The sequence below is a fragment of the Saccopteryx bilineata genome, chromosome 3, assembly GCF_036850765.1.
Source record: "Saccopteryx bilineata isolate mSacBil1 chromosome 3, mSacBil1_pri_phased_curated, whole genome shotgun sequence".
Taxonomy (NCBI): domain Eukaryota; kingdom Metazoa; phylum Chordata; class Mammalia; order Chiroptera; family Emballonuridae; genus Saccopteryx; species Saccopteryx bilineata.
Genome location: NC_089492.1, coordinates 14,025,154 through 14,043,148, shown reverse-complemented (window position 1 = coordinate 14,043,148; position 17,995 = coordinate 14,025,154). Strand labels below are relative to the sequence as shown.

General features: G+C 41.7%; 1 protein-coding gene and 1 non-coding gene across 4 annotated transcripts in view; one reads left to right on the top strand and one right to left on the bottom strand.

The window, feature by feature from the left end:
• The window catches only part of TBC1D31 (TBC1 domain family member 31), a 55,000-nt gene that overhangs the window by 6,492 nt on the left and 30,513 nt on the right, over window positions 1-17,995 (top strand). For all 3 annotated transcript variants that reach the window (XR_010730218.1, XM_066265738.1, XM_066265739.1), the window contains exons 4-6: window positions 3,934-4,112; window positions 14,036-14,187; window positions 15,645-15,804. Coding sequence is in view for 2 of the 3 variants with exons in the window: in XM_066265738.1 (XP_066121835.1) it covers window positions 3,934-4,112; window positions 14,036-14,187; window positions 15,645-15,804 (491 nt within the window). In the remaining variant the exon portion in view is untranslated. The remainder of the gene's footprint in view (window positions 1-3,933; window positions 4,113-14,035; window positions 14,188-15,644; window positions 15,805-17,995) is intronic.
• Window positions 5,489-5,694, bottom strand: LOC136332780 (small nucleolar RNA SNORA73 family). Its single transcript, XR_010730918.1, has one exon. It is a non-coding gene; the product is annotated as a small nucleolar RNA SNORA73 family (small nucleolar RNA).

Genomic DNA, 17,995 nt, shown 5'->3' with positions numbered 1-17,995 from the left:
CACTTCTACCCCTGGGGAATCTAGGGGTCTAGAGGTGGCCATCCAAGAGCCTAAGATTATCTCTCTCTTTGAAGGCCAAATTCTTTACTACATGGGTCAAGAGTAATATTTATTAAATATAACCTATGCATTTTATACAACATATTTTTTATAGAGTGTAATGTTCTATAAACTGAACCTCTTATTTAGGAAAAACATTTCTTGTTATTGATGTGTTACTGTATTTAGAAAAATATACTATAGTATATATTATAAATGATATATATGTATTTATACTATACTATGTATACTACATTATATATCGTGTATATCATATATCATATATGTACTATACTAATAGTAATAATAGTGACAGCTAATATTCGTAGAGTGTTCTCCCATCCAAGTACTAACCAGGCCTGACCTTGCTTAGCTTCCAGAATTGGCAAGATCAGGCATGTTCAGGGTGGTATGGCCGTAGACTACCTCATATAGTATTTACTCTTTGCCAGGTACTGTTCTATGACTTTACACATGTTCATTCATTTTAATCATTATAATTACCCATGGATATGGATGCTTATTATCGCCATTTTGTGGATGAGGAAACTGAGGCACAGAAGTAACTTGAGCCAGGTCCCACAGTTTCTAAACAGGACCCAGGATTCCTAATCTGGCAGTCTAGTTGCAGGGTCCCCACACATGCTAGTGAAAAAGTCATTCTTCGGTGATGCCCAGAGACAGTGTTTTTGTAACAAAGACCTATCTTCCCAGTCTGCTTTCATGCATCTACCTTTTTTACATTCTAACAAACATGCGAACATTCTGTCTATATTGTTTTGTGCAGTCGTTTTCTTACCTCAAAAATTCATACAGGCCTGACCAGGCGGTGGCGCAGTGGATAGAGCCGAGGACTGGGATGCCGAGGACTCAGGTTCGAGACTCCGAGGTCACCAGCTTGACTGCGGGCTCATCTGGTTTGAGCAAAGCTCACCAGCTTGGACCCAAGGTCGCTGGCTCGAGCAAGGGGTCACTCGGTCTGCTGAAGGCCCGTGGTCAAGGCACGTATGAGAAAGCAATCAATGAACGACTAAGGTGCCACAATGTGCAATGAGAAACTAATGATTGATGCTTCTCATCTCTCCGTTCCTGTCTGTCTGTCCCTGTCTGTCCCTCTCTCTGACTCTCTCTGTCTCTGTAAAAAACAAACAAAAAACCCCAAAAACTCATAATAAAACATATTAAAAACTGTTAAAAGAATAGATCTTAAAAAAAAAAAATCATACAGTATATTTAGAGTCATTACTGAATATTCTATTCTATTGATTGCACTACCAGAATTATTTAACCTATTACCTATTGATGGACTTGGCACTGTTTCCAAGCTTTGGTATTACACACTGCTGTCACGGTGTGTTTCTGACTTCGTTTCTGCAAAGCTAAGTCTTTAAGCTCATCGGTAATTGCTTTCCTTGGATTCCACTCTATTCTTATTTCTTAGCTGTATCTTTTTGAAGCCTCTTCTGTCTTATTGACCCCCAGCCCCACCCCCATGAAGCCCTTTCCTTAGCTGTTGTTTCCACCTCCCAGCTCCTCCCTGTCTTCACTAGAATCCAGGGATTCTGACTCTTGCTCCCTCCCCTCCATGCTGGGAGATTTCCCCCTCCAAGGTCATGAGTAACTTCATGATTGTTGAAACCCTTTTTATACTGTCATTCTCCTTCTCACTGGCATTTAGCACTTGGGGTGACTTTGAGAGTCTTGGTTTTTATACTTTCTCTCTCTTGCTTCTCCTCTTGCCTGACAGCTTCTACAGTCCTCTCCCGGGCTTCTTTTACGGTTCCTAGTCGTTTAGATTCTTGACCCAATTAAAAAGAAAAAGTAGAGGGACCCATATAAGTTGTCAAATTTTACTTTTGCTAATTGTCATTGGAAAAAAACAAAACTTTATAAAACAGAGGACTTTATTTTAACATAAAGAATCCTAGAAGGATATAATACTAGATTAAAAAGTAGTACTTTAAATTTAGTTTTGTGAAACTCATTTTTCTCATTTCACTGAAGACCAGTGAAAAATTGACCGTTAACTAATGCCAGACTTTTTAGACTGGTGTTTGGAAACTTCTTTCCCTAAGGGTTTATCTGTTCCACTGTCCTTCGCTTTGACCTACTTTGTATCTTAATGCTTCCCAGATTTCCATCTTGCTTTCTGTTTTCCTCTTTCTGGAGGAAAACATTTTGGTTAAAATATGCCTACCATAGAAAACTTGGAAACACAAAATTGTAAAGAGGAAGTAAGGATCACTTACGATTTTACTGTCCAGTGAAAATGATCATGAATAGTTTGGGGTATTTTTTTCTAACTCTACTGTTTTCTCTGCTTGTATGTCACACACATGCACACATATGTGCCTCAGAATCCATTTTAAAAATCAAACTCATTATCTCTTCTTCCCACACTGTTAAATGTGCTCCTCCTTGTGTATATATCTCACGTTATTAATAGTATCACCATCTGTTTACATAACTAATCTAGGCCCCTGGAGTCTTAGCTCCTCTTTTGTCTCCATGTATCCATTTGATCACAAAGTCCCTTGATTTTCTCTCCAGTAGCTCTTGAATTTGTTCTTCTTTATGGCCACATTCTGAGTTTAGACCCTCCTGATCTCCTTCCTGGGTTGTGACGGCAAGTAAATCAGTCGTCTTGTCTAATCTCCTCCCCTTTCCAATTGATCCACCATATACCTCAAAACGCTCTTCCTAAAACACAGACCGGGTATGGTACTCCAGCATGAGAACCTTCCTCACGAGAGAGCCCATGCTCCTGAGCGCACATCGAAGGCTGTTCTGAAGCCTCAGTGCGTCATACTTCTGTGATACATATATAAGGTCTACCGGAAAGTTCTGTCCATTTTTGGAATAAAACAAAATACAAATTTTTCTTACCGTCAATAAACTTTATTAAATAATATATTTCCACACCAATCCTATCTTCCAAATATAGTCCGAAATGGTTTGCTGAGCTGAATTAAGCCTTTCTGCGATCTCTGATGTTGTCAGTAAAGGATCTTGCTCCAACATGGTCTTAACGACATTGTCATCCATCAAAGATGGTCACCCCGAACGTGGCTTATTAGAAAGGTCGAAATCACCTGTTTCAAATTTTTCGAACCATCTTCTGCATGTCCTATCAGAAACTATACCTTCACCAAACACTTTCAATAAATTTCTACATGCGTCTGTAGCATTTCTTCCTTGTTGAAATTCGTATAAAATACAGTGGTGTAAATGAACTTTATCAGTAGCCATGGGTACACTATTGCTTCACACATAAGACTAACGTGAATCAACTTTGTTTTAGTTAATTTGCTACATCAGTATGTATACATTAAATGATAAAAATAGAGAGGCACACATGCGCCAAATAAACGTGCTTACGTGTCGAAACTTGTGATAAAAATGGACAGAACTTTCCAATAGACCTTATACATGTTACTAACATATCATGTAGTGCAGTGGTCCCCAACCCCCGGGCCGCGGACTGGTACCGGTCCGTGGGCCATTTGGTACCGGTCCACAGAGAAAGAATAAATAACTTACATTATTTCCATTTTATTTATATTTAAGTCTGAACAATGTTTTATTTTTAAAAAGTGACCAGATTCTCTCTGTCACATCGTCTAAGACTCACTCTTGACGCTTGTCTCGGTCACGTGATACATTTATCCGTCCCACCCTAAAGGCTTGTCTGTGAAAATATTTTCTGACATTAAACCTGTCCGTGGCCCAAAAAAGGTTGGGGACCACTGCCGTAGTGCACATGATCAACTAGACACAGGCTTCCGTTTTTGTAGATGTTAATGGAGGTGCCTTGTAATACTGAGCCATCAGTTGAATTAGTACATGGATGATACGTATGTTTCACCTGTATAACTGTTTGACTTTTTACCACAGTCACCAAGGAGCTAGTCAGCTGGATGCGAGGACATGAGTCTTCGGTGTTTTCGATCTCTGTGCACGCATCAGGGAGATATGCCCTCACCACATCTTCCGATACGGCGCAGCTCTGGGACTTGGACACCTTTCAGAGGAAAAGGAAGCTGAATATTCTCCAGTCTGTGGGTATACAAAAGGTCAGTGAGGGGGCATCTTGGTCTGTTGTGCTTCTCAGGCTTGCTTGTTGATCAACAAGATCTACAGATGATGTAGGTCAGGGATGCACTTTGTCCCCTGTATCAGTGTTCTCGTAACTCGGCAACAAGCAAAGTAGCCTGTAGAATTGCAGATGTTGCCTGTGGCTACAGCTGATAACTTACTGAGCTTTTTTCTTTTTTTAAATTATTATAGTGTGTAACTTAAGCTTTAGCAAGTTGATAGTTTTTCTTTAGCTGATTGGTTTTGTTTTAGTTTTTAACCCTCCAACATTTTGTTACGAATTTTAAGCATACAGCAGATTTGTAAGCATTTCACAGTAAGCACATGCATGCCCACCTTCTAGAGTCTTTCATTACATGTTCCTTTACTAGACTTTCCTTTATGTTACTGTACTATCTTATAGATCTAACCATCTTTCTGTTCCTCTGTTTATTAATTCATCTTTTTTTGTTGCATTTTAAATTACAGATATCAGTATACTTGCCCATAAATACTTAGGCTTTCATTCACTGGTGTTCGGTCTATTTGGATGTAAAATATATACATAAAATGAAATGCACATATATTAAGTATTCTTTGTCAAATTTTAACAAGTACATACACCTTTGTAACCTGTGCAGACCTGTCATTACCATCATCCTAGAAAGGTCTATGGTATCCCTTCCCAGGTAAGCACTACTACAAAGCTTTTCTGGTATAAATTAGTTTTGTCTTCCTAAAATTTCACATAAATAACATTAATAGTTATTAATGACACATATAAACCTTTTTTTCCTTCAGTGTTATGTTTTTGACATTTATCCATGTTGGCCCTGGCCGGTTGGCTCAGTGGTAGAGCATCGGCCTGGCGTGCAGGAGTCCCGGGTTTGATTCCCGGCCAGGGCACACAGGAGAAGCGCCCATCTGCTTCTCCACCCCTCCCCCTCTCCTTCCCCTCTATCTCTCTCTTTCCCTCCCGCAGCCAAGGCTCCATTGGAGCAAGGTTGGCCCGGGCGCTGAGGATGGCTCTGTGGCCTCTGCCTCTGGCTCTAGAATGGCTCTGATTGCGGCAGAGCAACGCCCTAGATGGGCAGAGCATCGCCCCCCGGTGGGCGTGCCGGGTGGATCCCGGTCGGGCACATGCACGAGTCTGTCTGACTGCCTCCCCGTTTCCAACTTCAGAAAAATACAAAGAAAAAAAAAAAGATTTATCCATGTTGTTGTGTATATTAGTGGTCTGTCCCTCTTAATTTTTTTTTATTTTTTATTTTTTTTCTGCAAAACAAGGTAGGTAAAGAGCTTAATCCAGTGGAACAATACAATTGATGACACTTTTACTTTTGATCAACCCATACCCACATAGGGTGCTCTAGAAGAATGTTTCCTGCATGGTTTGTCTCCTCAGTCATTGTCCACAGGACTCTGAGAAGCTGTAGGAATATGCAGGCGCAGACTCAGGGCCCGGCTTTCTCTCCAACGTTGTGGAAAGGGACTGTACATCATGGGGCAGAGCCCTATGCTCCCCTTCGCCACCTGGACAGAGCCCCGGGGAGAGTGACCTCCCGGGGATATCCACGTTGTCTGTCCCTCTTTATTGCTGATCAATATTCTATTGTATACATGTATCACCTTTATATAAAAAATAATCCTTTTTTTAGCAAGAGAGAGAGACAGAGAGAGGGACAGATAGGGACAGACAGACAGGAAGGGACAGAGATGAGAAGCATCAACTCATAGTTGCAGCACTTTAGTTCATTGATTGCTTTCTCATACATGCCTTGACTGGGGGCTCCAGCTGAGCCAGTGACCCCTTGATCAAGCCAGTGACCTTGGGCTCATGTCAGCAACCTTGGGGTCATGTCTGATCCCACGTCCAAGCCAGTGACCCCACGCTCAAGCTGGGGAATCTGTGCTCAAGCCGGCAACCTTGGGGTTTCAAATCTGGGTCCCCGGCATCCTAGGTCAATGCTTGATCCACTGTGCCACGACCAGGTCAGGCACAATCCATTTCTTTTGCTTTTAAAGTTTAATTTTTCTTATTTGATTAGCTAAGTACTATTTTCAGGATTGTCTGAGTCTCCCATATGATTAAGAATTTTGCTTCAGGTTATATCACACATGCAGTATTGCTTTTAATTTCTTGGTTATTAACATGAGCAGCTGACAGTGTGTGTCACCAAAAATTTATTTTGCTTTCTCCATGGAAATCCCAGAGTTCTTTAGTTTGCTAATTAAAAAGAAAAAGATAAAAGGCATAGTCAGCTTATTCATCAGGGATTTAGGCCAAATGTCTTAGTAGGTTCTTTCTTTAACTGCTTTAGAACCTAAACTGAATTTTAAACTCTGAAGAAGAGAGCACTGGAAATTGAACCCACAATGGAAACAGTTATGAAACAGTGACACAAAAACCATCTGTTCTTTTTTTTTTTTTTTTGCACTTTTCTGAAGCTGGAAACAGGGAGAGACAGTCAGACTCCCGCATGCGCCCGACCGGGATCCACCCGGCACGCCCACCAGGGGGCGATGCTCTGCCCACCAGGGGGCGATGCTCTGCCCATCCTGGGCGTCGCCATGTTGCGACCCTCCTGGGTGTCGCCATGTTGCCACCAGAGCCACTCTAGCGCCTGGGGCAGAGGCCACAGAGCCATCCCCAGCGCCCGGGCCATCCTTGCTCCAGTGGAGCCTTGGCTGCGGGAGGGGAAGAGAGAGACAGAGAGGAAGGCGCGGCGGAGGGGTGGAGAAGCAAATGGGCGCTTCTCCTATGTGCCCTGGCCGGGAATCGAACCCGGGTCCTCCGCACGCTAGGCTGACGCTCCCATCTGTTCTTTTTATCAAGAAATTAAAATTGCCTGACCAGGCGGTGACGCAGTGGATAGAGCGTCGAACTGAGATGTGGAAGACCCAGGTTCGAGACCTCAAGGTCTTCAGCTTGAGCGAGGGCTCATCTGGTTTGAGCAAAAGCTCACCAGCTTGGACCCAAGGTCACTGGCTCGAGCAAGGGGTTACTCGGTCTGCTGAAGGCCCGCGGTCAAGGCACATATGAGAAAGCAATCAATGAACAACTAAGGTGTTGCAATGCGCAACGAAAAACTAATGATTGATGCTTCTCATCTCTCTCTGTTCCTGTCTGTCTGTCCCTGTCTATCCCTCTCTCTGACTCTCTCTCTCTCTGTAAAAACAAAACAAAAAAGAAATTAAAATTAGTATACACAGGATAGATGACAATCCTAACCTAGCTCGACATTTAGACATTTTTGTTTAATTTTTTTTATTTTTATTTTTTTGTATTTTTCTGAAGCTAGAAACGGGGAGAGACAGTCAGACAGACTCCCGCCTGCGCCCGACCGGGATCCACCCGGCACGCCCACCAGGGGGCGATGCTCTGCCCCTCCAGGGCGTCGCTCTGCCGCGACCAGAGCCACTCTAGCACCTGGGGCAGAGGCCAAGGAGCCATCCCCAGCGCCCGGGCCATTTCTGCTCCAGTAGAGCCTTGGCTGCGGGAGGGGAAGAGAGAGACAGAGAGGAAGGAGAGGGGGAAGGGTGGAGAAGCAGATGGGCGCTTCTCCTGTGTGCCCTGGCCGGGAATCGAACCTGGGACTTCTGCATGCCAGACCGACGCTCTACCACTGAGCCAACCGGCCAGGGCCTAGACACTTTTGTTTAAAAAGCAGGACTCAGATGTTAGTGCTATCAAAGTAAAAATAAATGTAGAAAATGTATGTATAGTAAGCAAGTGTGCATGTAAGTATATTTATAGTTCCCAAATAAAGCAGCGTACTCTATCAGTTACCAGCAAACTTTTCCCTAAAAGACCAGCTAGTTAATATTTTTGGTTTTGCAGGCCAAGAGCAAATTTGAGGATTTTGTTTGTGTACTTACATAAGCATCTCTAATTAAATAATTTTCAAGTGTGAAGACCGTTCTTAGCTGCTGGACTGTACGAGAACCAGAGGTGGGCCAGGTGCTGCCGCTCCTGCTTCGCTCTGTTGACAGTGGCCATAACTGTAAACTAACTTAAAAGCAAAACTTTTATTCTTATCAAAACTATACTTTTATTCTAGTTTCTGATTCTATATTTTAAGTAGAATTTTGTGTGATTTTTTTTTTTGATGATACATGGTGACAGATGATGCTGTACGTCTCATTTTATGATGGTTCTTTTTGTCCAAAACAGCCTCCCACCATGTTTATAACAGCAAATATTTTTTGAGGGAGGAACAGGCTAGTTGTCTTAGAAACTGCCCCTTATTCTGGGTTCATCTTACTGTTTCATCATTATGTCATTTAAATTTGACCTCTACTTCTTATAAACTGGAAGTCTAAAAGGCTTGGGTAGGTTCATTTTAAACATTTTTGACAATGTATTTCCCTTGTGTTTAAGGTGCAAATAGTAATAATACTTACGTTAGGGTCGGTTTCAGGACTGAATGTGATCATCTGTGTGAGGCACTCAGTACAGTGCTTGTTGTGTAGTAAGTGTTGAGTGAAAGCTGTAGCTGCTACTGTTTCTATTGTTGCTGTTATCTATTATACTGATATCTGTTATTCTGTTAAGTGAGTGTGCAGTTAGATATCTTTAAAAGCTGTAAGGTAATTATATTTTAAAGTATATTAAATAGATGCACTATTTCTTAATAGTACTTCAAAAAGCCAAAAGTTGTTAAATAACTCATTTGGTGGTGAAATCTGGCCTCATCCGAATTTGTCTAGCAGCAAAGCCTGGGTTGAATTGCCCCGAGGCTGAAATATTAGTGTGTGAGTTTGGGGTGTTGCCCCATGTCACCTAGAGGTTCCACATAAAATTACAGAGTGTGCCTTGGATTACCTTTCTCACATCAGAAGTATTCTGAATCCTGGAACACACCTAGCCCCTAGAGTTCAGATAAAGAACTATGGACCTTTGATGTAAAATGTTTTTAAAGAACCAACTGCTCCAACATCTTTCCGCTGATTTTGTACCTAACAATAGCAGTAATTATTACTAATAGTAATAGATCTCAATTGCTGAGTATATCCCACGTACCTAACACTTGGTTATCCGTAACCTTATAACCCTGAAAGGTAGTTACCATTATCCTCATGTACAAATGGGGAAACAGGTTCAGAGACATTCAGGAATGTGCCCAGTGTCACACAGCTTATAAAGGGGCTGCAGTTTGAATCCAAGCCTGTTTGACTCCAAAGGCATTTCATGATGCCATCCTGCCTCTCGGAAACCAGTTAATTACACCTCTTCGTATTACTAAGTTTGGTTTCTTTTGTTGATGCTTGGAGGTAGATTATTTACCTCTTAGTTAGGGATTTTGGAATAAATCCTGGGATTTCTGATTACTGTGGTTTGGTATGTATGGGAAACAATTCCATAATGGATATCAGAAAACACATAACAAAGAATGCATTGCTAAATTTAATTCAGTCTCTGTAAATACAGTGGGAACTCACTAAGATTGCTGCTGAATTATACATTTGGCTTTAATTTGCTTATTACTGTCCTGAACTCTCTAAACTTTGAAAAGAGCTCACATACCTTTCAAAAATGGACTTGGAAAGCGTAGGATTTTTTTTTTTTTTTTTTTTTTTACAGAGGCAGAGATAGACAGGGACAGACAGACAGGAACGGAGAGAGATGAGAAGCATCAATCATTAGTTTCTCGTTGCGCATTGCGACACCTTAGTTGTTCACTGATTGCTTTCTCATATGTGCCTTGACCGTGGGCCTTCAGCAGACCGAGTAACCTCTTGCTGGAGTCAGCGACCTTGGGTCCAAGCCGGTGAGCTTTTTGCTCAAACCAGATGAGCCCACGCTTGAGCTGGCGACCTTGGGGTCTCGCACCTAGATCCTTCCGCATCCCAGTCCGGTGCTCTATCTACTGCACCACCGCCTGGTCAGGTGGATTTTTGTATTTTAAAATTAATTTTATTTATTTATTCATTTTAGAGAAGAGAGACACAGAGAGAGAGAGAGAGAGAGAGAGAAGGGGGAGGAGCAGGAAGCATCAACTCCCATATGTGCCTTGACCAGGCAAGCCCAGGGTTTTGAACCGGTGACCTCAGCATTCCAGGTTGACACTTTATCCACTGCGCCACCACAGGTCAGGCCGGATTTTTGTATTTTATAAAGAAAACCCACAGCCCCATCTTTGTACATTTGTTAGTGCTTTTAGAGTTTTTTTCTAAGCTTTTATGTTTGTCAAGGGATGACACTATCTAAATAGTGACATGATTCATTAGGAACAATTTTATAGTCATTAAAATCTGGCAATTAAAATCACAGATCTAGTAATGAATAATCATGTAGGCAATAATCTATCACAGCTATTCCCCTAAAATAGCAGTTGATGCTCATTAACTTTTAAGCTTTTGCTTCTCCCAGTAGGAACAAACTTTATTACTTTTCCAGAAAAATACTGCTAATTGCAATAAAATTCTTAAGTCACTTTTTTGACATTGGTTGTCAAACCATGTTTTAATGCATTTGTTATAGATTATAGGGTATTCATTGCAAATGCTATATGACCTCTGTATTATAAATACCTTCCTGAATCCTTCGGCGAAAGATCCACAAGAGATTGTCCTTGGCAAAGTGAGCCAGAGACAGAAGTGAGGAGCTGGATCAGATGGGGGCAGTAGTTGAGTTAGCATTTTTTATTATGTCTCATTAACACTAATCCTGAGTAGACTTTTTATTTAACAAATATGTTCCAAAGTATATTATGTATATGTATTACTGGTTTTTTTAAACACTGTTTATTATTGAAAAAGAAATACAATTATATGTATATGAGAAAAACAGAGTTTGTGATAACAGCCTACAGCTATTGGTAAGAAAACTGTGGCTTACAAGTTCCTGAACTTTTTATAGCAATATCATTAACTATTCGAATCATTTCTTAACTGTATATGTGGAATAGGCTGGGTTACAATAACAGGGGCTAGAATCAAGACTGTAGGAGTATTTCATCCAGGAGCCCTATTGACCCATTATTTTTGTAACACTGGGAAAAGCCAAGGTAGATTTGGTGTTGATCCTGCTTTTCCCCTGGACAGAGTCATTCTGGCCTGCTCTCTCATTACTGTGGTAATGGCCATATCCAGATTCTAAATACATATTTAGATTCTAGGTACTCAAGAGACAGTGCAATCCAGTGTTAAAAGACACTGAACACTCCATCCCCAAAGAATGCGGCATTCCAAGAGAAAACAGGCTTTCCTCTGCCACTACTAACATTCTAAAGGGGTATGACAACCAAGGATTGGAACAAGAGGCCACAAATTCTTTTTATTTATTTTACTTTATTTTATTTTTTGTATTTTTCTGAAGCTGGAAACGGGGAGAGACAGACAGACTCCTGCATGCGCCCGACCGGGATCCACCCGGCACGCCCACCAGGGGCGACGCTCTGCCCACCAGGGGGCGATGCTCTGCCCCTCCAGGGCGTCGCTCTGTTGTGACCAGAGCCACTCTAGCGCCTGGGGCAGAGGCCAAGGAGCCATCCCCAGCGCCCGGGCCATCTTTGCTCCAATGGAGCCTTGGCTGCGGGAGGGGAAGAGAGAGACAGAGAGGAAGGAGGGGGGGGTGGAGAAGCAAATGGGCGCTTCTCCTATGTGCCCTGGCCGGGAATCAAACCCGGGTCCCCTGCACGCCAGGCCGATGCTCTACCGCTGAGCTAACCGGCCAGGGCCAAATTCTTAATTATTCTCCGCCTCCTCACTGACTCCCAGTTCTCTCTTTTTTTTTTCTTCTTTTTTTTGTATTTTTCCAAAGCTGGAAACGGGGAGGCAGTCAGACAGACTCCCGCATGCGCCCGACCGGGATCCACCCGGCATGCCCACCAGGGGGTGATGCTCTGCCCATCTGGGGCGTTGCTCTGTTACAACCAGAGCCATTCTAGCGCCTGAGGCAGAGGCCTTGGAGCTATCCTCAGCACCCAGGCCAACTTTGCTCCAATGGAGCCTTGGCTGCAGGAGGGGAAGAGAGAGACAGAGAGGAAGGAAAGGGGGAGGGGTGGAGAAGCAGGTGGGCACTTCTCCTGTGTGCCCTGGCCAGGAATCGAACCTGGGACTCCTGCACGCCAGGCCGACGCTCTACCACTGAGCCAACCAGCCATGGCCCAGTTCTCTCTTTCCAACACAGAAACAATCATAGATTTTTAAAAATAACAAAGCTTGTAAAGACACATCAGTAGAAACAATGACAAAATATGTTCAAATACAAAGTGTTACAGTAAGCTACAATGTAGTGAAAGAGGATCCTCTAGATGAGAATCAAAGAATAAATAGAGATGTAACCAAGGATCAAACCATGTGAAACGTCTCAAGCCATGTGAGGGGATTTATTTTAAGAGGATAGGCAGGAATATTTTGTCCTTAGGGTACTGGTTTCCTCCATTTTCTTTCCTTTTTTCTTTTCCTTCTTTCCTCCCTCCTTTCCCTCCCTTTGTGTGTTTTACACAGATGACATACAATATCATATTTGAGGCCATTGAAACTTACAAGAAAATGTTGATCAATCTTAATTAAAATTTAATGTTATAAAAATAAGCATTGTTTAGTGCTTCTATAATAGAAAAATTGAAATGAGAGTAAAATGGTATTTTCAACTTGGCTATCAATTTCAGTCTCACTTGTCCATTAAGTAAATTGAATCTCTAAGGAAATATGATGTTTTCAACTTTTTACATTTTTTATAAGTAATGCTCAACAAACATTTATATACATTTATATATTTATTTAAAGCACTTTGCTCATTGTTTTCCCCAAAGGATTATCTTTTAGAAGCAGGTTGACTAGTTCAGAAGAGATATACTTTTAAGACTATTGAGATACGTTGTACAATATTTAAACCAGTTTTTACTACCAATAGCAGTGTAATACCATGCCCTTTTCCTATACTTTCACCATTTATTATGTTTAACATTTATCAGTCCTGAACTGTGGTGATGCATGGATAAAGTGTCAACCTTGAACGCTGAGGTTGCTGGTTCAAATCCCTGGACTTGCCTGATCACGGCACATACAAGAAGCAGCTACTATGAATAGATGCTTCCTGTTTCTACACCTTCTTTCTCACTCTCCCTCTCTCTTTCTCCCCTTCTCTCCAAAAATCAATAAATAAAATCTAAAAAATAGTTTAAAAATTAAGAAAAGAACATTTATCAGTATTTAATATAGTGTTTATAATATATATATAGTATATAGTTCATAAATATAATACATATGTAATATATGTATAGTTGTGTATCATATGTATTATTTTTAAGTAAATTTAAGTCACATAAAATGACATCTTATTTTTGTTTGAATCTTTTATAAGGTTAAATATTTTAAAATTAGTACTTATTATTTTATGAATTGCCTAATCATTAGTCACCAATTCTTTTTTTTTTTTTTACAGAGTCAGAGAGAGGGATAGATAGGAACAGACAGACAGGAATTGAGAGAGATGAGAAGCATCAATCATTAGTTTTTCGTTGCAATACCTTAGTTGTTCATTGATTGCTTTCTCATATGTGCCTTGACCATGGGGCTTCAGCAGACCAAGTGACCCCTTGCTTGAGCCAGCGACCTTGGGTCCAAGCTGGTGAGCTTTTGCTCAAACTGGATGAGCCCATGCTCAAGCTGGCGACCTCGGGGTCTTGAACCTGGGTCCTCTGCATCCCAGTCCTATGCTCTATCCACTGCGCCACCACCTGGTCAGGCACAGTCACCAATTTTTTATTTAAATGAGTTTTCCTTTTCTTTTTAGTTTATGATGGTACATGAAATATCAGTATTATCTTCTTTCAAATATTGTAAAGTATTTTTCTCTAGTTTAAGAAAAAAGTTTTTAAAATAAAAATCAGCTATTTGCATAATTTTAAATTTACAGAGGGCTGTCTGTTCCTTATGTGAACAGTAACTAACTGTTTTTCTGGCTCTTTAGGTTTTCTTTCTACCATTGAGTAATACCATCCTCAGCTGTTTCAAAGATAATTCCATCTTCGCCTGGGAATGTGATACTCTTATTTGCAAATATCAGTTGCCAGCTCCGCCCGAAAGCTCCAGCATGTTATACAAAGTGTTTGCTGTGACCAGGTACTGTGCATTTTAAGACACTGAGACATTTTCATTCTTTGTGGTCCGACGCGTTTCCTGGCTCTTCTTGTGCGTTTTCTCTCCCAAACCTGGAACCGGCCGTTTCTCTAAGGAGTCTGCATTCATGTTAGTGGGAAATGGCACTTCGGGCCTAATGTGGCTGCGAGGGGGACTCACTGAGGTGCTCATGGCTTCCAGGTCTTCTCAGTGGAAAGAGCTAGGAAATGGTGTTATCTCCCCTTTCTCTCGTCTTCTGTCATCGTGAATCCCATCAGCTCTACGGAAGGATATCTTGAGTTGGTCTACTTTTTGTCCAGTGCTGCCGCTCTCACCCTGGTCTCCTCAGACCGTAACGACCATGTTATTTGGTCGCCCTGTTTTAGTCTCATTTCCTAAGTCAGTCTCCACAAAGCAGGGAGAGTGGTCTTTTCAAATCTTTCAGTCAGATCCTGTCACTTCCTATTGAACCCCCATGGATGGCTTTCCACTGCACTAGGGATAAAATCCGAACTCCCCACTATATCCCTTGAGGCCTTTTGTCACCTGACGTGGGCCTCCCTCTCTTTTCTCATCTTGTTTCCTTCCACTTCCACTGTTCCCACCACATGTGAGTGTGGCTTCTCACTCGTCCGTATTCCTAACCTGTTCCTTTCTCAGCGCTTTGTCCTGGCCAGTCCGGATGAGTCTTCCTCCACACCTCCCAGGACGGGCGTTCCCAGCACTCGGGTGCGGTCCGTCGCCTTGCCCAGCCCTACGCCGCCCGGTTTATAGTCCTTTATAGAATTGCTCAGCTGAGGTCAAGTTCCTTTGTTTGTTTGTCTGTCTTCCTCTGGACTGAAAGCCCTTTAAGAGTGGGGATCATACACGTTTTGTTCCCCACCACGTCCGTGGCATCTGGAATGAGACTTGGCTGATAGAGGACATGTTACAGGTCTGGTGAATGAATAACAACCATGTGAATCAATACAGCTGATTCCTTTTGTACTGTGTACACAGTAAGGAGCTTTCTTCGAGCAGGAAAAAAGTTTGGGCTTTTCCATTAGCAGTGTTGTACCAGTTCAGTGTAATCATATGTGAACAACAGGAAGTTGGATAATGGTAACTGACTTTGAGAGTATGCTATAAAATTTCAGTTTACTCCGAAACCCCCAGTTAAGTCATCAAACAAATCATTGTGAAGATGGTGTCTTTAGTGCAATAGGTAAAAATATATATGTACTCTAAGCCTGAGCTTTCCATGTGGTTGTCACTGGATACATGTGACCGTGTAATGAATAAAAATAAAAAAATTACCTTAGAAGCACTAGCCACATTTAAGTTCTCAGTCACTGTGGCTTATAGTGACCATATTGGACAGCATAGAAATGAAACATGTCTGTCATCGTATTGGATCATATTGGACAGTGCTGCTATAATCAATTCATCTAGTCTTACTTCCTCGCCTTTTTATTATACAGAGATGGTCGAATCCTGGCCGCTGGAGGCAAATCAAACCACCTCCACTTGTGGTGCTTGGAAGCCAAGCAGCTGTTTAGAATTATCCAGATGCCTACTAAAGTTCGAGCCGTTCGCCATCTGGAGTTTCTTCCTGATAGTTTTGATGCTGGTTCTAATCAGGTTAGTAACATAACTGCAGGACATTCTACGTGTTGAGAAGGATCATGTCAGTTTCTGAACTCTAATAGCCCTCTCACTTAACTTGCACCCTGATCGTTACATGGATTTGAAATTACTAATCTATTATTTTTGTGAAGAATCTAAAATTGCAAAAAAAAATTTTTAATCATAGGTTCTGTGTGTTACTGACAATGTGCCGTTTTCTAAAAGGTACAATTAATTTTTCTGAAATCAGTGTACTTTAAATTTCTGTCCTACTTCATGGTTTACCAGATGCTTTTACATGTTACTTTTTATTTAATCCTTAAAAATTTTTTGCCTGGCCAGGCAGTGGCACAGTGAATAGAGCAGGGGTCCCCAAACTTTTTACACAGGGGGCCAGTTCACTGTCCCTCAGACCATTGGAGGGCCAGACTATAAAAAAAACTATGAACAAATCCCTATGCACACTGCACATATCTTATTTTAAAATAAAAAAACAAAATGGGAACAAATACAATATTTAAAATAAAGAACAAGTAAGTTTAAATCAACAAACTGACCAGTATTTCAATGGGAACTATGCTCCTCTCACTGACCACCAATGAAAGAGGTGCCCCTTCTGGAAGTGCAGCGGGGGCCGGATAAATGGCCTCAGGGGGCTGCATGAGGCCCACAGGCCATAGTTTGGGGACCCCTGGGATAGAGTGTCAGACTGGGACACGGAGGACCCAGGTTCAAAACCCCGAGGTCACCAGTTTGAGCACAGGCTCATCTGGTTTGAGCACAGCTTACCAGCTTGAGCCCAAGGTTGCTGGCTTGAGCAAGGGGTCACTTGCTCTGCTGTAGCCCCACAGTCAAGGCACATATGAGAAAGCAATCAATGAACAATTAAGGTGCCGGAACGAAGAATTGATGCTTCTCATCTCTATCTCTTCCTATCTGTCTGTCCCCATCTGTCCCTCTCTCTGTGTCTCTGTCACACACACACACAAAAAAATTTTTTTTTAAGCCTGGGTAGGGAAGGTATTCTCATCATTCTACAGATTATGACACTGAAGCGTAGAAATTTAAATGGCCTGTTAACACTCCTGTCGATTGTGAGGATTAAAGGTGGGACTAGAACTCAAAATCTCTCTTTGTTGAACTGGGTTTCATCCACCAGAACTGGTTACGTCAATCCTATGAAACGTGTCCTCTTTGTATCTTGCCTCAGTTTACAAAGTGCTTCTCCCACCACAACACATCTTTTTTTCTTTTTAATAGTTGAGTACAAGCCTTAACCTTTAAATTTTTTAATTATAAAGCATTTTTAAAATTCTTCAATTACAGTGTACACTATTATTTTATATTAACTTTAGGTGTAAGCATAGTGAGTAGCCAATCATATACTTTGTGAAGTGTTCCTGCCTGATAGTCCCAGTGCCATTGGGCCCCCACCACACAGGTATTGCAGTGCATTGACTATGTTCCCTACTCTGTACTTCACATGCCCGTGACTGGTTTGTAAGTACCATTAACTTTTTTATTCTACATGCATTATCTTGGATCTTCTTTAACAAATTTTGTATATTCATATTATATATATGTGTGTCTTATGTGTATATGTGTGTGTGTGTGTGTATTATGTGTTTGTATTTATCATATCTATTTTAAATTAAGTTTTTTAATAAGTAATACAGTCACATGGTTGTAAACATAAAAAATCTATAAAGGCCGACAGTGAAGTCTCCTGCTCCTCCTCCCACTTCCCCAGTTACTTTCCATAACCACTGTTGTGGTCTTTCGTTTCCCCCCTTTTTATTTATTTATTATTATTATTTTTATTTATTTATTTTATTTTTTTTCAGGGACAGAGAGTCAGAGAGAGGGATAGATAGGGACAGACAGACAGGAACGGAGAGAGATGAGAAGCATCAATCATCAGTTTTTCGTTGTGACACCGTAGTTGTTCATTGATTGCCCTCTCATATGTGCCTTGACCGTGGGGCCACAGCAGACTGAGTAACCCCTTGCTTGAGCCAGCGACCTTGGGTCCTAGCTGGTGAGCTTTTTGCCCAAGCCAGATGAGCCCGTGCTCAAGCTGGCGACATCGGGGTCTCGAACCTGGGTCCTCCGTATCCCAGTCCGATGCTCTATCCACTGCGCCAACAGCTGGTCAGGCCGTTTTCCCCCTTTTTATAAGCTGTGCACCTTGCTTTTCCTCACTTAG